At 40.8% G+C, this 26,683-nt stretch overlaps 2 protein-coding genes across 2 annotated transcripts; both read left to right on the forward strand.

Moving 5' to 3' along the window:
- Positions 1-3,196: 3,196 nt before the first annotated feature.
- On the forward strand, positions 3,197-11,594 carry smfn (small fragment nuclease). Its single transcript, XM_084373694.1, has 7 exons — positions 3,197-3,516; positions 4,845-4,928; positions 5,006-5,083; positions 9,371-9,482; positions 9,573-9,681; positions 10,148-10,201; positions 11,126-11,594. The coding sequence occupies exons 1-7, from the start codon at positions 3,223-3,225 to the stop codon at positions 11,247-11,249; spliced, it is 855 nt and encodes a 284-aa protein (XP_084229820.1). The 5' UTR covers positions 3,197-3,222; the 3' UTR covers positions 11,250-11,594.
- Positions 11,595-23,531: 11,937 nt separating this feature from the next.
- LOC311269567 (uncharacterized protein) lies at positions 23,532-26,219 on the forward strand (the record flags this gene model as incomplete). The annotated part of the gene is made up of 8 exons (XM_084373780.1): positions 23,532-23,846; positions 23,945-24,029; positions 24,115-24,249; positions 24,345-24,502; positions 24,599-24,710; positions 24,937-25,180; positions 25,392-25,545; positions 25,724-26,219. 8 exons carry the CDS (start codon positions 23,532-23,534, stop codon positions 26,009-26,011), a joined length of 1,491 nt encoding a protein of 496 aa, XP_084229906.1. The 3' UTR covers positions 26,012-26,219.
- Positions 26,220-26,683: the final 464 nt, after the last annotated feature.

Below are 26,683 nucleotides of genomic sequence, written 5' to 3' on the forward strand. Positions count from 1 at the left end.
TACCTGGACTTTGATGGAATAAACTTTCCTGTTCAGTCTGCTGCTGAAAATGTTGCACTCCTTACAATTGCACTGTTTTTTTTCTTGTCTTAATTTTTCAATTATTAAATTTTTTAGATTCAATGTTTGAAAACTATTGCCTGTACATTAAAAGCAAACTTAACTGGAGTCAAATTACTTGTTTGTGTACACATACTTGGCCAATAAAGCTGATTCTAATTCTATTATTCCTATCATGGATCAGGCACAATCCCTCCTCTCAATCAATCAATCAATCAATCAATCAATCAATCAATCAATCAATCAATCAATCAATATTTATTTCTATGATGCCAATTCACAACAAAAGTCATCTCATGACACTTTCCAAATTGAGCAGGTCTAAACCATACTCCTTGATTAATTTATTTACAGACACAAGTCAAGGAAAGACAAAGATGTGGCAAAAAGAGAAACAAAGGCAGGTTTTATTTTTCAATACAGCCAACAATTAAATATGCATCAAGTACAAGAATGGGCAGGAGGGACAGTGTGGTAATCACTAGGCTGAGACCGGGTCACTGTGTGCTAAATCATGGGCTGGCAATGTTGGTAAGTACCCTGATAGAAGCTGCACCTGTGGAGAGGCAGAGGCAGTGATTCATGCTTTGACTGCATGCACCAACGATCACACAGAGAGAATCCTCATGAGAGCAGAACTGGCAGAAACTGGAGTCTGAAACCAGTCACTGAAATCAACTGTCAGCAGGGACCACTGTGAAACAACAACAGCTGTTATAAAATATCTCCATGGCACTGGGCTGTATGTAAGGATCTGAAAATAACTTCTGTTTATGACCTGTGGAGGGCAGCAACATGCCTTGGCTGCGTCTAGTGTGCCGGCAACATAAAGGAAGAAGAAGAAGAAGAAGAAGAAGAATTGGTAAATGGGTGTTGGTGGGAGAGTTTTTAACTGGATAAAGGATTTTCTGTTTGGAAGGAAAATTCAAGTACGGATGGGATCAGACTTGTCAAATCAATACACGGTTGGAAATGGCACACCACAAGGTAGTGTGATAAGCCCGCTACTTTTAATCATTATGATCAACGATATCTTCTCTAAGATACCAGCGGACATAGGTAGATCACTATTTGCGGATGATGGGGCCTTGTGGAAAAGAGGAAGGAACATGGAGTATTCAATCAAGAAAGTACAAGGAGCAATTAATGAGGTGGTGGAGTGGGGTTACGATTGGGGATGTAGGTTTTCAGTAGAAAAAACTCAAACAGTCTTTTTCACCAGGAAGAGAATTAAGGAAGGGATGAAACTAAGGATGTACGGGAAAGAATTAGAAAGGGTTGGATCATTTAAGTTTTTGGGAGTTGTTTTTGATTCACGGTTAACATGGAAAGACCATATCAGGAGAATAGAGGAAAAATGCAAAAAAGTAATAAATGTGATGAGATGTTTGACTGGTAGGGAATGGGGAGCAAGTTGCTCATCATTAAAAAGTATGTATGTGGCATTGATAAGATCTGTGTTGGACTACGGAAGTGTTGCATATGGATCAGCAGCCAGGTCTCATGTAAAGAGACTGGAAGTGATACAGGCACAGGCACTGAGAGTATGCAGTGGGGCTTTTAAAACATCACCAGTGCCTGCACTGCAAGTAGAAATGGGAGAAATGCCATTGGAAGTGAGAAGGATGCAACTGATGGCAAATTACTGGGCTAATTTGCAAGGACACAAAGATTCTCACACCACAAAAGGAGTGTTGCAGGAGTGCTGGGAGAATGGGAGAAATCAGAGGGATAGTTTTGGTCGAGTAGGGAATGATATTGCCAAAGAATTTGGAGTAGTCGATATGAGGATAAGCCCTTTAGTAGTTTATCCGGTGGTGGCTCCATGGATGCTTGTGTGGCCGGATATAGACTGGTACTTGTTAGAGGTGAAAAGGAAAGGTAAAGGAAAAATTGATTTGGTAAGTGCATTCAAACACCATGTTCTGAAAGAATATAGTGATTTTACACAGGTGTATACTGACGGTGCTAAGAAACCTGAGACAGGAGTGACAGGGTATGGGGTGGCAATACCAGTAAAAGGAATTGGAATCAATAGAAGAACATCCAATAAATTAGGCGTTTACACAGTGGAGATGTTGGCAGTATTGGTTGCACTACGGTGGGTGGAAAAAACAAGACAAGATAAGGTGCTGATATGCTCAGATTCAACCTCAACCCTAGCAAGTATAAGGTCATTCCATTCAAAAAGCCGTCAAGACATACTATACGAAGTCCTTCAGTCAGTCACAAGAATAGCAAATCAGGGAGGTCAGGTAAAATTTCTGTGGGTTCCAGCGCATGTAGGAATGAGGGGGAATGGGAGGGTGGATGAGTTGGCAAAGAGGGCCCTAAAGAAAGGAAATATAGAAATGCAAATTAATATCAGTAAAGCAGAGGTTAAATGTGTAATCTGGGAAAAAACCAACCAAATGTGGCAAGAAAGGTGGGATAGAGAGGAGAAAGGGAGACATCTGTATCAGATTCAGAAGAGTGTCAAAGTAAATAGGGTAGGTAGTGGAAACAGGAGAGAGGAAACTGTGTTAACAAGGTTGAGGTTGGGGCATTGTGCACTAAACAAAACACTGAAAATGATAGGGAAACATCAAACCGGTTTGTGTGAGGGTTGTCAGGAAGAGGAGTCAGTGGAGCATGTGCTTCTACAGTGTAGGAAATACAGGGCACAGAGAGAGATGATGAGGAATAATCTGAGGGAAATAGGGGTGCAAGAATTCACATTAAAAGGATTACTGAGTATGGGTGAGAGAGCACAGGTCCGGATACTGTTAGCTTTCTTAAGGGATACAGGGATTTTTCATAGGATATGATGGATAAGTAGGAGTAGGGTGTTAGGGTGACTGACTTGATTGTAGTTCAGGGTGTGTGTGTGTGTGTGTGTGTGTGTGTGTGTGTGTGTGTGTGTGCGTGTGTTCTATTATTTATTTATTTATTTATAGTCATTTGGTTTGGGATTTGTTTTGTTCTTGTTTTGTTTTGTTTAGTTTTGGTTTTGAAGGGAATCAGATTGTGAACCTAAGTCTATTGTCTGATCCACACTCCGGAGCAGAAGGTGGCGGTAATGCACCATTAAGCTGGATGCCAACCGCCGTAAAACCACAAGAAGAAGAAGAAGAAGAAGAAGAAGAAGAAGAAGAAGAAGAACCATAATAATAGGTTCTCAGGATGCCGGTGTGTCTTCGTACCTCAGCAGCGGCTCTCGTGAACGTTCCCTTGGAGTTACATTGCAGGAGCCAACGGCTCGTCCAGCGGTCCAGCCAGGCAGCCTGTCATTCTCACCGCATTAGAGTTCTGCCGAAAAAGGCACAGTTTAGCCGTGAAATAATCCCGTTGACCGCAGCAGGAACATGTCCCGACATTACTTTCAGATTTAGTTCCATTTTTCACGGTCAGGTATCCAGAAAGGTCAGCATGTCGTCCCCTGCGATGTCCCAGAGAATGGTCTGGGTCGACCTGGAGGCAAGTTAAAGGGTTTTAACCCGCCTAATGGCTGTTTGTTAACGTGAGCTAACGGTACATCAAGTTACCCAGAGGTAGCTAAGCTAACATGTAACTTTGGACGAAATGGTGGTGGATAATGGAAATGTGCGGCTGACGGTATAACGTTAAATATCTGCCATATTTGTAAAATGTATACATAAGTCAAGTGTAAATCCTTGGGGACTGGAGCCAGCCAAGGTCACACTTACATTATCTGGCCACTTTAAGAGACATGCAGACTCATGAGGTAACCCACCCTATAACTAGTTTTGAAATGGCAAACGGACATTGTGCCATTCTTACAAACTGTATGAAGCTGACAGTTTCTACATGAATCCACGGGCTTAGCTCACTCAGCTGCACCGGGTTTGGTGTTCTCATAAACAGATGAACACAATGATGCCTGGCGAGGACAACGCAAGAGCAGAGCCAGCACCGCAGCGACAGGCCGCCAAGTTTGTCAAATTAGCTTGTAAATACATCCAGATTAAAATTCATAGGATACTACTGCAATAATATGTGAAGAGGGCAGCAGAATGCTGACACATGTTCCATCAGCTGGTCACTCTGGTAGTGAATAGTCTAAATGTCACATTATGTTACACTAGTGTGAGACAGCGGTTAGTAGAAACTGCATAACAGGTGACTACTGTCTGGCAGCTTGTGACTGTTTTCCATTGGCGTGATGGCACATTAACAATGACAGCTTGCAGTCAGTGTGTGTGATGAACAGGCACTAAGCTAAGACTATGCACTCTCTTTATACATTGTTTCATGTCAGTTCATGTCAAATTCTGTGAAACTGACACCACAATGCAGTTAATAAATACATCATTCCTGCACTTTGCCTTTTGAAGGGTACTTTATATTCTTTAGTTAGATATAGTGATGTATCATTGATGACTACCTAGTAATGTATCGATTACTGTAGAATTTCTGGATAGTCATAGTTATCGTGAACAGAATCATGATTTCCCCTGTGATTCCCACCCCTATTGTGTTATTTTAGAGGCAAAATATTTTACCTGGCTTTAACGTATTAAAGATAAGAGTATCGGCCACAACAGCGCAAAACAAATTTAAACCTGAACTCATGTCAGACTTCTCTGTTTTGTAGCCAAACAAGAAGCAACACTGGCAGGCATAATGGATTACACTCTGTCTACTTTCCATGTCCTTGACTGTGATACAAACTACTTTTTTTTTATTGATGGTGATCATGTCAAATTTTACAAAAGCAGTAAACCGTAACCAATATTGGTTACTGATGGATGCTAATAACAGGTGCCTAAATCTCTGTTTTTTAGATGACGGGTCTGGACATTGAGAAGGATCAGATCATCGAAATGGCGTGCATTATTACAGACTCTGACCTGAATGTTTTGGCTGAGGTAATATCAACACTGTTGGACTGCCTTTTGTCTGTCATCTGTCTTGTAAAATAAACTAATTTGTTCTTTGTCCACAGGGCCCCAACTTGATAATTAACCAGCCAGATGAGCTGCTGGAAGGGATGTCAGAGTGGTGTAAAGAACACCATGGAAAGGTAAGTAGTCTAAGTAGAACAGGTAGAGAATCACATGGGGCTGAACAATTTTGCACAGGTCTCTATGAGTTGCAAATCAACAATCCTGCAATTCTGGCCACACCCCAGCCAATGATGATGATGAAGTATTCTGCCAGGGACAACTGATGGGAAACACTTATTATGACTGCAAAGAGCAGTGCAACAGTCAGTTTTGTTTTGCAGAGCTAAAATACAGTCCCCCAGTGTTACCCCTAGGAAGGAGTTGTATCAGCAGAGGTGTCACACACGGGGGGTGGGGTGTGGGGGGCTCTCGCCCACTATATGATTATTTACAACCACTGGGTGTGGCTAGCTAGCTGTCAATTATTATTAAATTAATCATTCTTAACTAGAATGACTTGCATCATTACAGTGTTGTATTATCAAACAGTGCTATGTGACTATAACAATATTTTCAGTGATAAGATAACTTCCATTTATGGCAATCTCTAATGAATCCTGTGTAAATAATCATCAATATCACTGAGGGAATCTGTCAACTATCTTTAAATGACAGCTGTCGTGTTACGGTGCCCCTCGCAGGCAGTAGGCCAGTTTATTTTATTACAGTTTATTCACATATTCCCAACACATGACTGCATTGGCTGTAACATAACTGTGTGAAGTAACTGTGAAGTTTTTGTTTCTCTTCTGAGAGAATGATGATCCTGGTCAGCTTTGCTTTTGTCAGCGGTAATGTCTACCCAATGCTTGTTGTTATAATCGTTGTGCTGAAATATTCAGGGAAAGCGCAAAGTTCCTCGTTTATATGCTTAATGGTTTACTCATGTGTGTGAATTGGTCCGGATATGAAGCGGCAGCAAAGAGAAAAAATACAACTTTAGTTTCTAGAGTTACAGTATATGACAGAGTTCTCTCTGTTTCTAAGCTTTACTGACAAGTGTGTGAAAGCGCAAAATGATGTAACGTTAGTTGCTGAAGATAGTTGCTATAAGAGGGCGTCCTCTAATCGAAGGTGTGTAGATTGTCCTGTAGCTATATGAAGCGTCCGTAACAAGCCTGTCATAAAACGCAGCCCTCTCCACTCCGCTCATCTTTTCCCCTCTTCTCCTTCTCCTCTCGTGAAAAAAATTTAAATTCATAAGCAGTGGTCACATTTCAGCAGCGGATGTGCGCTGCTGAAATGTGACCACTGCTTATGAATTCAAATTTTTTCCCCCACAAGGGAAGCTGAAAGAACGGATGACACAGGATTGTTCATTTTGCAGTGCCTGAGTGTTGCTTTTTCCCTATCCTTGAAACAACCACAGCATCTTATAGTTTCCATTTTGCATACCTGTAAACTGGTCACCATTTGGTGACAATTGGTGAGAAAGGTGTCAACCTTGAGGATTGTGTTTATCAAAATCTGAGGTAAGCGTTTATTTGTGCAGTGAATATTAATGTGTAGTGTTACTCTTATAATGTTTGGATATTCGGAGGCTACAGTGTGCTCAGGCTAATGTGAATTATGCAAGAATGTTTGTCCATCCCATTTAAGAGTTTGCCTTCCTGATCGCTGCTAACCCCTGCCTAAACACAGTGCGTTCAAGATCAGGGCTGTCACACAGTCAGAAACACAGCCTCTGATTGGTCGTCATCATGGACCGTTAACAGTGAAACTTGGCTAGTAACTCAAAGCTTCTGAAAGGGATACAATCACACAAGAGCCCTCGTTGTAAGATCCCTTCAATAAATGTCCAGTATGTCAGATATTTCTCCCCAACCTTGTTCAGCTATGGCAGGTGTTTAGCCTCCAGAGGCTCTTTTTATGAGGTGCAATTGAACACACGCAAATATCCTTTGCCTTCTGAAGGGATGTAGATCTTGTAGTTTAAGACGTGCACCATGAAGTCCCTCTGACTGATTCATGGAGATAAACAACACCAAAACACAGCAGAGATGCTCAGAAAAGTTTTTTAAAAAACACATTCATCCTTGGACAGGATGGCTGTAAATGATCTTGAATTATACTGTGTGTTCAACCTCACTAACAATTTATTAATCAATAGAAATTACTTCCGTCTGGATGAAGGCCAAAGTCTGGACTTTGATAAGCCCTGCAATAAAGAATCTTTGAAACTTCTCTGACACAGTTGGAATGAATTCCCTTTGTACCAGTCACTTCTCTTTCTTACCACACACAGGATAAGTGTCTGGAAGTGCAGCTGCAGGCTTAGTGTAAACTAGCTGTCCACTAAGTGTTTATCTTGTTCACTGACTTTGCTAGAATACACACAACAGGTGAGGGGCGGAACTTTTTCTGTGCACTGTCTTTTTTTACTTACTCTCTCTCTCTGTCCTGTTCTTTCGCTCTTTCAGCAGGGTAAAGGAAAACTCACATCATCATATTTATTGATATTTATCAAAGGCAAGCTCCATGCAGCCTGTTGGCTTTGTATGCAGTGTTAGTGAAGGTCAAGAAAATTGTAGCACTAAAGGAGGTCAGGGAGCATCAGTGGCAGCACTACCTTGAGGGACAGACGATGGCAGATTTTAGGTGGAGAGTGCTGCATGAGCTCCCTCTTCCTAAAAGGTGTGGGGATCTGCAGTTGAGGGTGTTACAACAAATAAGGGGCCCTGGCAACAAATATGTTTCTGTCTAAAGTGGATCAGTGGGGGGAGGGCCGTGTGTTCTGTAATGTGCCTGAGTCTGTACATCATGTGTTTGTTGAATGTCATCGTTGGATGCCTCTGCTCTCTGTGGGAAGATGAGAGTGGGATGGTATGAGGGGCTTTACATACTGGGGCCCAGGTGTGTTGTATAGTGCTGTAATATGTACTGAGTAGACCTGTTGTAATAAAGGAGGTTCAAAAGTCTCTCTCTCTCTCTCCCCAGTATGTATCAAAGTGATTAAATTAATACTCAGCCACACCCATGTTATTTATAGCCAGCTTTATAGTATGTAGTCGAGTTTCTCAAGCACTGTCAGCAATTTGTAACAGTCTGGTAAAACAATAATTGAGGTTATTGCAATTTCTTGTTAAGTGTGCTGTGATTTAAATACAAAAAAAATTATCTATCTTTATTACTGTTAAGAGTCATTTACATAATTTAAATGAAATGTTTAGGCCACACGATGGAGAAAGAAACCAATTTCAAGACTTTTAAAAACAGATGTTTTACTCAAATTAATAATTGTGAGATTTAGAAGTGTTGGTAGTTGTATTTTTTGATTTTGGACATGAGCAGCTTGATTGTTTCCCCCTGCTTCTAGGTCAGATGCTATACTAATTGTCTGGCTCCAACTTAATATTTAAATGTTCCCTGTGTAGTTTGTGAACTCTTGTATCACTATGGATCTGTTTGTCTATGAGTGACCCCTAGATTCCACCAGGACCGTCATGGCCACGTTGCGGTTGCCAGAGCGGCCGTTCTAGTCAATGCTCATGTTTCCACCAGGTCTCAGCAGCGTCCCAGAAGCGGCTCTCTGCTCTGGTCCGCAGAGAATATGCGGCGAGTATATTTTTTATGGAGTAGGACTGCAGTCCCGTCAAGCTGAGCATAGCAGATTGTGCCAAGCAGGCAGTCACACACAGGAACAGCATAGTGCATCCGGTCAATTTTCAAAATAAAAACCCCTGTTCTGTTAGGCGATCATGTTACACTTCACTATATTGAACATTTAAGTACATTTACATTTAAGTATGTAGCCTACTCACCCATGGTAGAAGCATTAAAATCAAGGAGAATGTGACAAAATCTCAGGAGGTCTACTGTATCAGCTGGCAGCACGCACTGCTTCTAATGCACTTGGTGAGATATGCTGTCGCGTTGAGAATGGGGCAAAAAAGCGTTGCACATGTAAAGTCATAGACATGCGCCCGATGGAAATCAGGGGTGATATCCTGTTTTCTGTATGTCATGCATAGGCACAAAAAAGTCCATGCATGCAGATGCAATACACATTCATACAAATGGTTTCACACTAGTCTACTTATCTACAGGTGGAGGCAAAGTGCCAAGCTATACTGTAGTCTGCCAGCAAAGGCAGAGAGGGATAATACTTGTATGTATGTAAATAATGCCAGATTTCAGAAGTCAGTCTTCCATGTTATGAGGAAGGAAATGTATTAAACATTTGATAGCCTTCAAGGATGCACACAATCTATTTTATTGTGTAACACTTGCTCACTTTTACAAGAGGATCTTTGACATACTGCACAGACATGAACGCGTTATCGATCTTAGGTCTTCGCTTGGCAAATTCAAGTGTCAATTCAAAGAGTTTAGAGATATAATTAGCCAGTGTCATTTTGTCTCAGTCAGGACTGAGCCAGGCTGTACGGGACAGTAAAATAACCCTTGAACAAGCAGAGTATGAGTTCCTGTCCTTCGTCAGACAGCACACCCCACCTGGACAGTGTCCCCTTGCTGGTGAGTTTATTTTTAGGCCCAGTAGCAGAACTGTGATAAAACAATGGATCTAGTGCCTTAATTCATGTGCTTTGATTCCTCTTTCTTCAGGTAACTCTGTGCATGCGGACAAAAGGTTTCTGGACAAGTTCATGCCACAGTTTATGTACCACCTTCACTACAGAATCATTGATGTCAGCACCATCAAGGAGCTTTGCAGGCTAGTGTTGGTATTACTGTGGAGTGTCTGAGACTTTGTGTGCTGTTGTGCAAAGTTGTGGAAACTTTCTCAGCCTTGACATTCTGTGTAATGAGGCCTTTTTTTGCGAGGCCTGTGTTTTCTTCGGATGAAATCAGTATCAGAAATTTTTTTAATTTCCACGTCTCTTGCATTTCCTCTGTACACTGGAGGTAGAGCCATGATATGGAAAACACCTAAACACAACATAATGTTTTTTTTTCCTTCTCTCTTGAGCTTTCCGTATACACCCTTCCTTGCTCATCTCATCAAAGCCTTGTTAATAATACAAGCCCCACTAATTATCCATTCTTCCAGTTTGCATTTCAAAGGCCCTGTTTTAATATTGCATTGCTGAGCAGGTTTTGTAACTCAGTGCTTAAAGTAATTCTACTTAGCAGAACAATTCAATTCAAATCAAAGAAATTCTCAATTTCTACACTTTCAGACGGTGGTTTCCAGAAGAATACAAGATGGCGCCTCATAAGAAAGCAACCCACAGGTAAAAGAGAAAAAAAAACTAGACCAAGTGAGCCATTGAGCAAGAGAGAGACGATGGCTGTGCTCAGAGCAGAGGGAAAAGTTAGCAATATAATTGTCTAGTGGCAGTTAATGTACAGTGCAGGTTACAGTTCCTTCCTTTTCGACCACGCTGTACCAGCAAAGGTCATGCCAATAAAACCAGGGATGGTAATACTGGCAGCCCTCGGGGACGAGAAAGGAAGCTTTGCTTTAAACATTGCATTCACCACTGCAGGTTGACTTACAACTTGCTGCAAGTGGCTTTGTATGTTCCTGGTGTTGCCAATGTACTTTTACCAGATGTTTCTGGCATATTGCATAGTTGTTGTCGATTTTGTTTGTTTTTCCTATTGAACGTGGCTGGGGCATGTCTTAATGTAACTTTCTTTACATTGCTGTCCACCATTATCTCACTGTAAACCTCCTCTTCTTCGGCCAATCATGAAGATTGAAAACGGTTTATCTAGATTATCTAAACCAATTTATTTGGAGATCAAGCTGAAAGTGAGCACAGCAAAAATGTTGCTTATAATCCCTCATTGTACAGGAGAAGTTCTCAGCTAGAGAAAGGTATAGGGGGTCAAAGTTTAGGCAACAAGTGGGTCTGTAACCCGATGCTTACATTTGTGAAATACTTTTTCAGATTTGTTTTCACTTCAAAATAAGTAATAACTAGGTCGTTGTTTAAAACCTGCTGGTCACCGGCTCTCATCTCATCTGATTTTTCTGTCATATTGACATGCTCTCTGAGCTTAGTAAATACCTTGGTAAGTACACTATTGACGTAACCAAAAGAACTGATGAGTTGAAATAATTCCAGATTTTGAAGATTGGTCTGTGCTCAAGTTCAAAGGAATATGCATAGTACAGGAAATATGATTAAAATTCTGTTTTTTTCCTTCAGAGCCTTGGACGACATCTGGGAGAGCATTAAAGAGCTGCAGTACTACAGAGCCACTGTCTTTAAATCCTCAACAGACAAGAAGAAGAGCAAGATTGTAGAGAATGGAGGCAGCAACAATAGTTAGCACACCAGTGACACTATGCAGCCTTCAGTATTTTGGTGCCACATTTTCTTAAGAAAGCCGTTTCATCATTCAATGTGCTTATTTTCACTGATTTTAATTTGTGTTCATATTTAGCTGGCCAATGATCCTTTATTTTAGTATTGTTCAAAAGTTAAAAGTAGAGGTTTCATCAAAGGGAGCAAGACTGGTGTTACAGTTTATTCAAGTGTAAAACAGGAACATTTAAAAGTGATCTTTGGTCCTTTGCAGTTTTGTATTTATTTAGACATCTTAGTCTGGGATTGACTGTCATTTTCCCCTGTTTTTAAAATGAAACCAAATAAACTATGGTGCCTGAGGAAATGGTCCAGTCCACCTGTATCACCTTAATGACCCAAATATCTAACGTTTAAAGTAGGAGGGCTGGACGATATGGCCAAAAATAATATCGCAATATTTTGAAGTCTTCAATCTTTTAGAAATCAGGTTTGAATACACTTCAACTAGTCTTCTTGCAATATATGCTTTATGAATTCTTTATGAATACATAATACACATGCTGGCAAGCGCATGAAACGACTAAATGCTATCTCAGTGTTAAGTTTACCAGTCGGGTGTTAGAATATTGCTGATAATAAAAATGTATACTATCTTCCCCAGAAAGGGGAGACAAAAACTCACCAATCACAAGGTGCAGCCGATGGCCAAAACACACGCTTTGAACACATACACTGCAACCTGAACCTATCTAGACGCATGTTGGATGCAAACTTCCACATCAGTTGGACAGATTTTACCCTGATAGCTCCCTACTACGTCAGTCATTACAATGTGTGATTGAATCGGTCATATTTAGTCCGGGGAAAATCATGCAGAATCAGGTGGAACCCCTTCAAAAAGACAGTCATTCACTTTTATTTGCATTTTTGGCGCCCTTAGGACACCTAGTCAACATTTCTGGATGATAACATCAAATTTGGGCAGTGACAATTTTTTTATTTGCATATTTTCAAGATGGCTGCCATTCATACCCATTAAAAACAAATAGAAGCATATCTCAACAACAAATGGGTCAATTTTGATAATTTTGCTTTCAAATTTTAAGTTTCCTGGGGTGACTTAAGCAATTCAAGGCCAAGGTCACATGATCAAGGTCAATATCAGGATCATGTAGGACCAAAAACCAATAAAAATCGGATTGTGGCTAGTAATGGGTCTATTGATTATCTTGCTACCAAAATTTATGTTTTTGGATATTGAGTTAATTGCCTATTCCAATATAACAAGGTCATAGTGCTGAGGTCAAGGTCAGATGTTATTGGTTCATGCACACGACTTTTATTGAAAATTTCTTACACTGGAATGTCACAAAACTAGGGTTGGGAACTGAAATTTCTGAATAGAATAGAATACATTTTTATTGTCCACCAGCGTGGAAATTTGTCTTGGGTTCTCCAAATACAGGTAACAACATAAAAACAGACAAGCTGTAACATATAGACCAGCTTACATTACACATTAAAGACAGTTGATGTCGTATCTGTGGTTGAAATCTCATCACTCACAAAATCCAAAATTCTAAGAATTGGATAGCAATTCTGGATTGAGGTTCTACTTATCAGTTCCTAAACACATGAAGGCTTTATTATTGCAAACAAAGACAACATTATCAGCAAGTAAATGTCTATGACACACATCAACGCAACACTGTCTGTTTGTTTACATATCTTAATGCATGGTTACAGTAATAACAGTGTCATGGATAGAATCAGGGAAAAACTTTAGGGTGCTTTCACACCTGACCTGTTTGGTTCATATTTTTCAGTTTGATCTGACCCAAAATTACAGGTGTGAGACCTCCCCTGGACCGCAGTCTTTACCAAACAGCCGAACCTATATCGTTTTGGAATCTCTTCTATTTTCATGCGTGCCACAAGCAAACCTGGCAAGAAAACAAACAAAAGAAGTGTCATTGCTGTTTGTGATTGTGTTTTAACATATTAATTCCTGAGCTGGACACAGACAGACTTACAGGCTGAAGGCAGCCTGTAACCCCTCCCTGCAGATCATCACGCAATTCTATGATCCTTTTCACTTTATTGTCTCAAGAGAAACAGCGTCCTACTTATCCAGGAACACATAAAAACTATATGTTATAAATTCACAAGGTTATTTTAAAGATTGGCTCTATGTGTGATTAGAAAAGAGTAGAGGAGAAGCAGAATTGAGGTGGAAATCACTGGCAGCCCTTGGCAGGTTGAAGCGCTTGTGTGATTAGAGAACAAACTGCTGCACATGATTAAACACTCAGTGAATCTGTCAATGTCTTAACAGTGGTGGCAAAACCTAACTGTTGCATAGTATTAGTTTATATTTAATGAAGCTGTTTTAACAAAATATCTTGATAGGTCACACAATATTATGAATTTATTCATTTGGCATATTGTCCACTGGACATTTTGGCCATTTTGGCTGTTGATAGTGTAGGGAAACATGCCTAACGCTCTCATGTGGACCTTTGAACTGCTGAGGCCCTGTTTTATTTTTCATTATTAACACTTTCCATCTGTGTGAGGACATTATTAGGATGGAGACGCCGGGATGTCTCCCCGTGTTATCTCTTAGGAGGGAGAACAACACTCTCTCGTCATAAAACCACCAGAGGGAATCAGTTTGAATTAATTTACGATGGTAACCCCCTGTACGAACTGTTTTTGACCTAACAAACAGGAACATTCCTTTCACACAGGTCAAACGAAGGAAACATATGAAGCTACTTCTCCTTTAAAACCTCAACCAAAGGAACCGGGATTGTTTGTGATAAAGTTGTGTGATATAATGTCTTTATAATTGTAATTAGGTAACACGTCTGATGGACCGATCTTGCTATCTGTCCCTCAAACTCACCCTTCTTCTCCCTACTTCCCAATACACACACTAGAGAAAAGGACGGTGGAAACCCCCCCCTTTCTCTACCTCCTCTCTTTGAAGAGATTAACGACACATCTGTTTCAGTGTTATCTTTGGTACATTCCAAACAAATGGTCAGAGTTTCCTCTAGACTTCAGAAGCATTTCTAATTAACCATTAAATCAGAGTCTCACCTGTTTAATTCTTACAATTTGAAATCCAGTAAAATAAGCTCATCAAACTGAACCAACTCCTAAGTTTCTGTGATGAACATGGACTGAGATCCTGCTTAATGCTCACTGGTGTCTGGTGTTTGGTGGAGTCACAGTGCCATCTAGTGGTAAGTTATGGTTAACTGGATTAGACTGTCGGAGATCCTTTTTTTTCTAACGTGTTTATAAACTACAATTTAAAAGTCTGTAAAATGTTTTTCTTTACAAGCCTTAAGCTAACACTAGAAGGAACATGTATAAGTGACCAGTTTCATCAGTCCTAAGTTATCTTCAAGTGTATTCTTATGTTCTGATCCAGTGTTGATTTCATTTAAGTGTTCAATGATTTTAATCAGATCATACTGTCTTATTGTTTCACAAAAGTCCATCTACTTTTGCCATGGTAAAGTTCTGAGAAAGGCTAAGCGCGATTTCGAAGCGTTAACTTGATAGTTGGAATTAATCAAGTTTAAAGGTGTGGAATTAAAACATCCACACTGGGAGTGTGGTCAGTACGCCCCCTTTGCTCCGCCTGCAATCTAGAACTATTAAAACCAAGGGACAGAGCTCCCTCGCTCTCTCTTTTTCCGTTCTTCTTTTTCCGTTCTCTCTTCTTTGCTTAATTTTTCAACACTTTACTTTGCTTCTTTTTGTAACAAGCTCCTAGGTATAAAAATCTCCGTACAATCGACCACGTGCGATAATCTTTAAGAGCTTTTATTTTTGTTAGATGTTAATAGAAGTAAGTTCCGTCCTTACTATTTTTGTTAAGTATCACTATTTTATTCAGTGGAACAGAATTCAGTTTAATTATTCTTGTATTGAGAAACAACTGAGGAAGCGCCAGGCCAGCGTTATCCTTTCGTTATCCTCGTCAGGAAAGTTAAATATCAGTTGAATTAGAGTTAAAAGTCACCACTCAGAGTGTGAAGATAAACAACAGTCTTTTTTAAGACTAAAAACGCCAAGCAAAACGTGCAGTGTCACTGCCTGTTTCCACAAACCTAGGACCACGGTTTGCAACGACTTTGTGCCAAGCTGAAGTTACGCTGCCCTCTACGCTCACGAGCGGTACCATCCCGCTGGGCAGCGAACCGGACCATCCTCTGCTGAGCGCTGGACCAGCTGATCTCTCTCCGACACCTGGACGAGAGAGAGCCGCCTGCTGTGAGGTCGACCGACCGCATCTTCCCTCCTTCGTCGGGACCCGCAGCTACCGCGAGCCAGCAATCCATCAGACGAAATCCGGCAGAAAGATCGAAGCGAAAGGCTTCTCCACTCTTCAGACGAAGTAGGCTAAGCATCTTGCACACGTTTCACTAAACGTTCATGAGTTGGTGTTCTTTTAATTCCTAATTCATAATAATCTTTTCAGAAGACAAGTCCGGTTAGGGTCTCGTTAGTATCAAAATTACTCTCGTAACATTTGAATGCTGCCCAGACTCACGACTTTACCATCGCTCACATCCACCTTAAATAATCCTGTCACTTTAACCATATAGTCTTCACATTTCTGTTTGTTTTATTGTTGTCTGAATCATCATTTCATTTATTCACCTTGATTTATTTAGTAAATAAACATATTTAACCGTACGTCGTTGTCTGTGCTTACTTGCTTTGATGTGGAGAACCGAGGAAACTGTATAAAGAAGTCACTAATTCAGCTATGAGACTAACTAAATTGATTTAAATTGATACAAGTTAACCTTGTTTAGTCGGATTTGATTAATTACCTCCGGATTATTCAAATAGACAAAACATCGGAGGTGGTGCCCCATTAACGAGTGTTTTATTAATCTTCAGTGATTAATACATTGCCTTCAATACAGTGTATCTCCTACAATAGTATAGGGAGATGCAGCCCACATAGGTGACAGGCACCGAGCCAGGATTTCCGTTTTGGCTGGGCCTCATTAATACACATGGGTCATTACCATAGTAAGATGCGTAGGGCCTCCAGTTCATGTCATGGATTCTCTTGAAAAATCATGTTGAAATATTTCTTGTATATATGGGAATATGCAAAATCCTAGAGCTGTACTTCAAACACTTTCTAAGTTGAATTTTTGAAGTTCGGCCCTCAGAGCAAAATTTTAGCATTTTGGGGATTACCAACTGCTCATTTTTCACTGGATTGGGTTGACATTTGTTCCGAACATCCAAGAGACCCTAAGGAAACTTGACAATATGTATTCTTTTAAATAGTTGTTGCTGAATGGCTACAGTAATCAAATTAATAACAGGAAGTCATTTTTTTGATTGAATGAAGAATCTGTCATTTTCCAAAAATTCATATCTCCACTAGTTTTCACTTTCTAGACCGCATTTTGGTTCTATGTAGTATTAATGTAGTTCTGTCACACTAGAAGTGCCACAGATCTTGTTAAATATAGATTCAGAGCTGAAAAACACCTTTTGGGTGTTGTGAAATGTTTAATAATTGCATGTACAGTATAGCAGAAATTCAAACATGTTATATTACTCCATAATTCTTTTTTAATTAGCTTTACATTTCTGCACTTGTCACTGGCTGTAATCACATTTAGGGTTTTTATTTCATCAGTAGATATATGTACTGTGTTGACTTTAAGTTTTCTGTCCATCTGATATCTGAAATGTGGAAAGTTAACGCAGAGGGACAAAGTGTGAAAGCACACTCAAAGTCTGGCCCTCACATTAACAATTAAAAATAAAAAACATACAAAAAAAAAGAAAGGAGAATAACAAAGTCTTACTGTCACTTGCAAGGATCCAACCAAGTTCGCATACCAGACAGACCATTACTATCCTGAAGCCCTGCTGGATCCTTACTTCTACATCCCCATGACCCAGAATGGACACAGCTTCACTCTAGCTGGTGTGGATGATGTGCTTATGGAGATTATGAAGGGGTGTGGTTCAGGGTTCAAGATGAGTTCAGCCTAAGGAAAGAAGCTGCTCTGTGGTCTGGTGGTATGGCAGATGGTACCACTACAGTGATGTTCTGGGTGGTTTTAATCACCTGCTGTAGAGCCTTCCTGTCCTGAGCCGTGCCAATCTGTACTGTCTGAGGTCTGTTTGTGAGGAAGTCCAATATGCAGTTGTGTGGTCCTCAAGCCCAGTGTTAAGATTTCTAATCAGTTTGATGATTTGATCACAGGTGCTCCTTACATGAGCTTCCCAGTTGAAAATAGTTCTGTTGTGGAGCTAAGAGCAACTGCTTCCCTGGTTGCCTGCTTTGACAGGCTTTATGCAGACAAACTTTATTTGTATACCACTTCTCATACATCAAAGTAACACAAAGTGCTTCACACAATGACAGCAAGAAAAAACAACAATAAAAACAATACCTTCCAGTTTTCTTGCCTTCTCCGTCAAGCTATCTCATCAGTTTACCTGTGCGGGATGTAGCTTGGCTTTCATTATCAAGGAAGGCACAAGTCTCTTTTATCATATTTCTTTTCTTTAGCTTCGCACACTTCATATCTAGTTTACATGCCTGTAGGTGTATACTGTGATGGTACTTGTGAGGACAATATATGCACTAGGTAATGTGGTGGAGGATATGGCTTTTTTTGTACATTACTCTTTTTGTACATTTTGCACTTAAATGACAAGAAGCCAAAAGTCATGATCAGTAACATCAGTTACTCTACAGTCAAATGGTGGCGGTTGTAACGCAGCAAGAGAGTCTGTTCAAACTGTTCATCAGTCATGCGGTTGCAATGTGGGGTGAAAATAAGCCCTCCCTGACTAAAAAGTCTCTCGGCAGGGGCACTTGAAGGCAGGGTGGCGTTGTACTTCAAGAAAAGGGCTTTGACCATTGTATAGGCCTTCAATGACTCCAAAGTCTTGTCGGGATCCTGGAGGTACTTCTGCACCTCATTCTCCGCTCTTCATGACTTCCTGTTCATCAGGGGCAGGCCATCATAGGCGGAATCTTGGGATGGTGGATGCTGCCATCTTCACCTCATGTGAAACAAATACCTCCCCAAACCATGAATCTATGGCTTTGATGACTGCCATAATTATATGCGCAGAGAACTGCACCTGTGTAACTTACTCCATTAATTTTCCCTTCAGGCTGAGAATTGTGGGTATCAAAAAGCCAAGGAAACAGTTCTTTTCGCCCTGGAGAAGGGTGATTGAGTAGGCAAGTGGTTTCAGTACTGCAGTGTACTCCTTCAAAAACACAACCTCTTGAGGGTGTAGTTTGGCCACATTGAGACGGTCACAGACTTCAATGAGCTGCGCTTCGGTGAGACTCGCTACCTTTTCAATAGCTTGATACTCTGAGCTCCATCTGGTCACGGAGAGGGCAACACACCTCATGTTGGCAATGTCTTCAATCACTTCAGCTGCACCTGGTAAGCGGTGAGCTTTGTTCCAAATGGCAGAACATTTTGACATGGCACTTCTGTACAATTTCCGTGTGGGACCTTGTGATGCAGCCTTATCCAGATCATTTGTGGCGATCAGGTTAAGAGTGTGAGCTGCGCATCGCTGGTGTGGGGGTAAATAAAAATTTACATCTTGCTCCTCCTGGACCTCGTCAAGAATTGCAGCAACATCTGCAAATGCACATCATCTGTGTCCTCTTCTACATCCGGTGCTCCATATTCTCTGAAAGCTTTGACAAAATTGCTTCCATTGTCAGTCACTGTTGCTGTGACTTTGCCCTGGATTTGAAACGCACTATGTATCTCGCTAATTTTTGTTGCAGTGACATCGTATGTCTGGCGTCCTCTTATTCTTTCACATGCCAGCGCTGCCGATTTCCTCTCCAATGTCTCTGGCTCAATCCAGTGACAAGTGATCCCTAATTAACTCCTATGGTGGGCAGTCTATATATCTGCTGTCGTGCATACTGTATGAGTCCCATGGAGTTTTCTGGTTATTGACCCTTTCATGCTCTGGAACGCTTTGTCGATGCACTGCATCAGAGTCTTCCTGCACATGGGCGTTTTCCCACCACTGATTCCTTCTATCAGCTTACGGAGGTCTGCATCCTCTACTAATGAGAAGGGTTGTGCACTGCCAATTACAAAGTCAAAAATCAGCGCATTTACTTTGCTCTGGGTAGCGGTGGCAGCTGCTGCGATGAGCTTCGCTTGTTTCTGATGAGGTCCAACAGTTGTACTGGTTGTGGCACTGCATTTGTCACCGTCATCAGCAGTCATCATTTTCTCAGTCCTTTTAGCTGCTGTCCTCTGCATGGCTATGGGGTGCTTTCTCTGAAAATAAATAAAAATAAATCAATGCAAACAGTGAAAAAAAAAGAATCATAATCAGTTGATTAGCTACATTTTAATGGCTGAGAAATACAATAATGTTACATAATTAGCCCAGTGTTGATAAACATATGTTCATCAGCCATACCATATTATGGTAAGAACCAACCTAGTGGTGCCAATACATTTATGGACTAAATGGTAGGCTGTTGGCATGTACAACAGAAGAGGTCCACCACTAGTGGATTGTTTTAATTCTGCCAAATGTGCTTTCCTTCATCATTCATCATTCATTTTGCCACTTGTTATACTCTAAGAGTACAGTGGCTCTTTTAAAGTCTGTAAGGCATTAGTAAATATGTGCTTGTCACACCACAGAAAAATGTTATTGATCACCCAGCAATATTTAAATGATTTAAAAAAAATCGCCAAGCACATAAAATTAGTATATTAAAATAGAGCAGCTTTCTCTGCTCTGCACGTCCAAACTACAACCACTGAGCCTCAAACATTTATGCAGAAAGCCCTTGTAAAAATACACAATTTAAAATAGGCCTTGTTTGTTATGGAGCCAGAACGGTGACTTTAAAATTTGGCATCCAAAAAAAAAAAACTGGCATTGAAAACAAAACCAGTACTGAAAAAGGAAAAATTGGCATTGAAACATTTGTATTGAAAACAGTTGTATTGGCATTGAAACAAGTATTGGCACTGAAAAAGGAAACTAATTAAAATAATTAAAATCTGAAAATCTTGTTATTTTATTTTATTGGGATTTTTTGTATTTTTCAATGACAATCTTCAGTTTTTTCTTCATGTCACTTTTTTTTCAGTGTCACTGATTTTCAGTTTCAACTTTCTGTCACTGTTTTGGCATCGAGGGGGGGGGGGGGGGGTCTGAGGGGAGGGGCAAGTAGGGCGTGGTTTGCATATGATTTACATATCGGCATCCTGAAGAAGTAGCGACCTGCCATCAGCCCGAAGCCTCTGGTATGGTGTGGCATTACTAAAATGTCCTGTTCACCGGGAACTTTCAAACCGCAAATAAGTCTGTTTTTTTTCTCTGCTATTTACATGTTTATTCACATGCAACCTGGCCTGTTTGATTAGCTTTTAACGGCCGTTATGCTGTTTTTGTAGAGGTCCGCTGGAACATGTAAGTTTCTAACATTAGCCGTGTTGGCTAACTTAACCTGTGGTTAATGCAGGATCAAAAATAAACACCCGCCAAGCGCCGAACACGGCTAAAAGTCGGTTTTGGCAGAAGAATAAATTAACGTCATGTGTCACTGGCCTGGCGGTAAATACTTGTTGCTGCCAAGTAATAATACATCACAACAGCGACTAACAGTAACCAAAGCTGCCAACTGTCACGCATTGGCCGTGAGACACACTCATTTGAATCATTTCACACGCTCTCACGCCACACCCCCGATTTCTCACGCTGAATTTCGTCTGTGGGTAGATAACAGATAACTGTTAGATAGATAGATCTATCTCTATGGCTCTGGTCCGGGCAAAAAAAAAGAAAAGAAAATCAGCTCGTTGTTACCATGGAAATGTTTACTGTTCCGGGCAAAAAAAAAAAAAGGAAATATGTTCGGTTATCTGTTATCTACCTTGTTGAGCGTCGATTGACAAACGCCACCGCACAGGGATCGATTAGTTAGACTGGGGGGGGGGGGGGGAGAGAGAGGGGGCGGCGGTTTCGCGTTGCCAGAACCGTTCAGATACTGTCGACTATCAGATGCCTGAGTTTTATCCGAGGAAGCCTGGCACTGGATTACCCTTTTCAGGTATGTATTTTTTAATTGTTTATGCTCTTAAAGTAACATATTTGTTTTAATGTGTAATCAAGAGAGAGCTTTCTAAACTATTAGTTTGAGGTCTAAATGCAGCTAGCCACAGTTGCAATTGTAGCCTAATTTCTCTGGCAGCAGCATCTCCTTAGCTAGCATACAAATCCAAATTTTGTTTGTGATGGATAGGGTAGGCCTAGGATGTGTTGAGTAAATGAGGAATTAAGACATAAACTGTTTAATTAAACTGTTAACCAGGCAGAAGAAAGTGTGTGGAACAAGCTGTATTTGGCAGTAACAGCAACAACGGTTAAAGCAACACCATGGAAGTCTGGTTCCCCTACAGCTGGGAAACAGTATAGAGCTCAACAGTGTGGTTCTGTTACCATGAAAATGTTACCGGACCCGCGAATTTCATGTTAGCTAGTTACTGCTAACACTGAACTCTCCGATGGTTCACCACAGAGCGGCCATGATTTCACTTTCTGACCTGCTGCGTTTATTTAGAGATGAGGAGAAGAGTGTTGAAAGGGTTAACCCGAACATGAAATTTCGCGGGTTACATTCGCAATGGTTTATGGGATGAGTAGTTCCCTTTACTCTTAAGATAATTGTGTACACAGTCTTGTACCTTTGCTTTTTTTCTCCGTTTTCCAAATTTTTTTCTGTGCCGAATTAAATGTTTTATTGTCACGATTCATCTGGTAGCTGATTGGCTTGGTTCCAGGCTTAAAACTCTTTATATAAGGATTTTATGAAACGTCAATGGAGTAAATGAATGGCAAATTTACTTCCGGAGCCAGAGCTGCTAAAAAAGCGGGCGGTCACTGTTGAGCTCTATTGTCTTCTACTAACGTTACTGTCGTAAAATCTGTTGCGCTCTCCATGGTGTTGCTTTAAAGGAATAGTTCACCCTAGAAACAAAATTCAGTCATTATGGACTCACCCGCATGCTGTAACAGTATGCTATTCCTTTAAGCGATATCAAAATTGAATTCAGAATAAGCACAACAGAAATTGTATGCCAGAAAAAAAGCATATTGTAACTGATATACTAGCGCAGAATTATTAAACCAACATGACTTTTATTAAACCTAAAGGTTTCAAGGATGCCCAATAAAAAAAAGCCAGGGCCAGCAGCAGCAGGAACAAAGAGAAATATTTTATTTTATTTATCAAAAAAACAGACGTATAAGAAAAGGGCTACAGAACAGGAACCAACAGAACAAGAGACAGAACAGGAACAGACAGAACAACAGACAGAACAGGAACAAACAGAACAGCGACCAACAGAACAAGAGGAAGAACAGTTACAGACAGAACAGCCACAGACAGAGAATGAAGAACAGCAGTGGCCTGAGCAGGGGTCGAGGAGTAGAGCCATGTGTGGAGCTGCAAAATACAAGTCCATCTTCAAAAGTGAGTGGACCACAACATGGCCATTCATAACAAGAGGGACCCTCAGCACACATTACTGGTGCTCTGTGTGTCGTGTCGAGAACTCATGTTGCCACCAAGGGGTAACTGATGTTGTACGACGCATTAAGAGCAAGAGCCACCAGGACAAGCAACAGGCACTTCAATCGCAGGCAACTCTAGACAGATTTTCAGTGCCCTCTTCCTCTGTTGTGGGTATGGCAGACCAAGAGGCTAAGGTATGCTATGTGTCACTGTCATGGTCTGTCAAGGTTCAAGAGTTTTGTGTATCACGATTTATAGTTTTGTCTAATATACTGTCTATTTCAACTCAACTGTGTTCTTTTGGGAGTACTAATAAAAAAAATTCTTACAGACAAGGAGGGCTGAGGTCAAAATAACAGCAACACTAGTGCAGCACAATGTGCCACTAGCTGTTGCAGACCACCTGGGGCCTCTTCTAAAGGAGTGTTTTAAAGACTCAAGAACAGCCCAGGAATACCGGTGTGCCAGGACAAAAATGTCCAGCATAGTTAACGAGGCGCTGGCACCACATTTTATGAGGGAGTTGGTCGATCAAATGAGGGAACAACCATACACTCTAGTCACAGATGGATCCAATGACACAGGTAGTTGCCAAACTATTTTTTTTTTCACCTCAGCAATAATCTGGCATGATTTAGTTTTTGTGCATACATGTACATAAGAGGATGGGATGTTTTGCTTAACTATGCTGTCATTGCAGGAGTAGAGAAGATGAACCCCCTGACAGTCAGGATCTTTATGAAAGACAAGGTTGAACACCGCTTCCTGGGGATGTGTACTACTAGCGGGGCAAGGTGTGGGACAGCAGAAGTGATCTTCAGCAAGATCAAGACCACCTTGGAAGAAAAGGCTATTCCTTGGCAGAAGTGTGTTGGTCTTTCTGTGGACAATGCTGCAGTGAACACAGGTTCACAGAACTCCATTTCCTCCAGAATCCTGAAGGAACACCCCAGCATTTATGTTCATGGCTGCCCATGTCATATTGTCCATAACACTGCTAAAAAAGCTGGTGCAGGGTTTTTGGAAGTAAGTATAGGCCTAATTGTACTTCATATGTAACTAATATCTGTTTACTGATTACATGCAATAACCTCAATGTTTATGGTCTGATGTATGTATTGCAGGTTTCTAAATTTGATCTGGAGGACCTGATAGTGGATGTGGGCTACTGGTTTAAGGGTAGCAACAACCGAAAGGGCTACTTAACAGGTATGCACTTTTGACAGTCCCAATTAAAATATTGAAATACAGCACTTTTGAATACATATGTTTTATAATTAAATGCCTGTAACAGAATTTTGTGAGCTCCACGAGGCAGAGTATATGGAGATCCTGCAGCATATCTCTGTTCGCTGGTTAAGCCTTGAGCGCTGCGTGACCCGGATTCTGAGGCTGTATGACCCTTTGGCCAGCTACTTCAAATCTGCTAGTATGGTCCCTCATGTCATTTCCCTTATGCATCTACTACTAATACCACAACTTTGTTAGCTGTACATATTGCCAACGTTGTTTTTTCCATTCAAGATGAAAGTCAGGCGAGGTTCAGGAGACTTCGGGAGGCATTCACTGACCCCATGACAGAGGTGTACCTGCTCTTTTTCCAGGCCACCATACCAACATTCACATCTTTCAACCTTCTACTGCAGAGAGAATGTTCATCAATATTCTTACTACATGATGAGGTACAGAAGCAGAGGATATACTTTTGCTGTTGTTGCTTTTTCTGCTGCAACATGTTTTACTGTTTTACACCTGTAAATGTCTGTGTTGATGTGTAGATGTTGAACTTCATTCGCAAGATGTGCAGCAAATTCATGGTACCTAGAGCACTGATAGGCCACGAACAGCCACATGAGATTTCTTTCAAAGAAAAGGACAACCATTTGCCAGGTCAGTGTTTAATATTCCACTATTATTATTATTATTATTATTATTATTATTATGAATACTTCTAATTCCACAAGTGAGGTGACCAAACTACAGGGGAAGCCCATGTACCTAGCCTTGTCTTATATCATGAGGAGAAAAGATTGTCCTAGTTTTTTGGTCTAACTAGATGATATGATAAGCATGACACAGCATATCTGTCAACCTTGATTTGTTGTATCTGTGACAGGAAGAAAGCTGAACATTGGCTTTACCACTAGGGCCAAGCTCCACAGATTGCTTGATGATGGAGACATCACACCCCATCAGGTTGAGAAGTTCCATGAAGCTGCCCACAGTTTTCTAATAAATGCTGTGGAGTATGCCATGAAGAAGCTGCCTCTGCAAGAGCCACTGCTCAAGCATGCAAAGTTCATAGATGTCCGGCAAAGGTTTGAATGTGGCATGGAAGATGTCCTGTACTTTGTGGAGAGGTTAGGATTTTTTTCAGCAATCTCTGCTTGTTATCTGAGACTAAATGCCATGAATTCTATAACAAAGCATTGTAATTATAGAATTTTGCCTCTAAGCACATGATCCATCCCTAACTGGCTTTTAAAAAACAATTATTTGGGTTGATGACATATATCATACATACATCATATATCAAAAATAAAATACTTGTAACTGTGCTTTTAAAATAAGGTTCCCTCACCTGCTCCCCTACCATGGGCCAGAGGAGCATGACAAACTCAGCGAAGAGCTCCTGGAATACCAGACTATGGCATTACCACCCCTCCAGGACTCTGAACACGAGACAGAGAACTTCTGGGCTGAGATGGCAACCCGGAAACACAGGGTAAGAATGATTCTTGTACACCAATAACATAGTAGAAAATACAAATTAGAATAATTTGGTATGTATGCATAAAACTAGGTGCATGCATTTGGTTTTAGACAAAATTAATTATCCTTTACTCCTCTTACAAAGTAATATAACATATTTTTCCATTGTGTTCTTGGTTCCTTCTTCATAGGTGACAGGATTACCTCTGTTCATGAGGCTTTCAACAATCGCCAAGCTGGTCCTGGTTTTACCCCACTCCAACGCCGACGCAGAGAGGGTTTTTTCCGTGGTGGGGCTCAACAAAACCAAGACAAGAAACAGCCTGGCTCTGGATGGGACATTGTCGTCCATCATGACCATCAAGATGGCTGGCCTGGAGCCCTGCTTCAAGTGGGAGCCCTCCCAGGACATCATCAAGGCCTCAAAAAAGGCAACAAGCAAGTACAACCAGGCACACAGCCATCAAGGACTGAGATGAGTATCCTGAGATGAGTAGTCTGTTTGAAATTGGCAGCTTTCCCTACTATCTACCCCCTACTGTACATTAACCTCTGCATTATTAAATGCATATAGTTCGGGAAAAAATGTCATGTGGACATTGGCCCTTAAAAGGAAAATTAGAATCACACTTGATGCACAATATGTTAAGGCTGTAAAAGTTTTGATTTTACTAACTTTACCTTAAATGGACATAATTTGTGTTCTTCTGTGTTACTTTTCATTTAAAAAACGTTTTGGGGTTTTTCATTTTTCCCAAAAATAAATATGCACAAAATGGGCCATGCTGTGTCTTGTGTCTTACTGTTGGTTAAATTGGTTCAATTTGTACACTCTGAGTAGTGCCTAAGGCTAATACATTGAGAACCACTGATGTACGGTAAGCGGTAAATGTTTTTTGCTGTATGTCAATGGGCCAAACAAAAAATTGGCGTGTATACGGCAAAATTTTGGTTGGCCCCACAAAATCTCACTCCCAGGCTTTTTGAAAAGTTGGCAGCCCTGCAGTAACACAGCCTGGGACGTTAACATTGACATGATAAACAGCAGGGCTTCGGCTGTGTACGTTAAGCTAATGACATCCCCAGCACAAACACATCATACAGCCTCTCATCTTTGAGCCGCTAGCTCAGCTTCAACGCAGGTAGTACAC

The sequence above is a fragment of the Pagrus pagrus genome (genome assembly GCF_965226575.1).
Source record: "Pagrus pagrus genome assembly, chromosome: 14".
Lineage (NCBI taxonomy): Eukaryota > Metazoa > Chordata > Actinopteri > Spariformes > Sparidae > Pagrus > Pagrus pagrus.

Excerpts from the sequence above, each read along its gene's own strand:
- smfn (XM_084373694.1), top strand. The coding sequence starts at position 3,223 with ATGCCGGTGTGTCTTCGTACCTCAGCAGCGGCTCTCGTGAACGTTCCC. Across the intron at positions 3,517-4,844 it reads TGGTCTGGGTCGACCTGGAG|ATGACGGGTCTGGACATTGA; the intron begins GCAAGTTAAAGG and ends TCTGTTTTTTAG. Across the intron at positions 9,682-10,147 it reads ACCATCAAGGAGCTTTGCAG|ACGGTGGTTTCCAGAAGAAT; the intron begins GCTAGTGTTGGT and ends CTACACTTTCAG.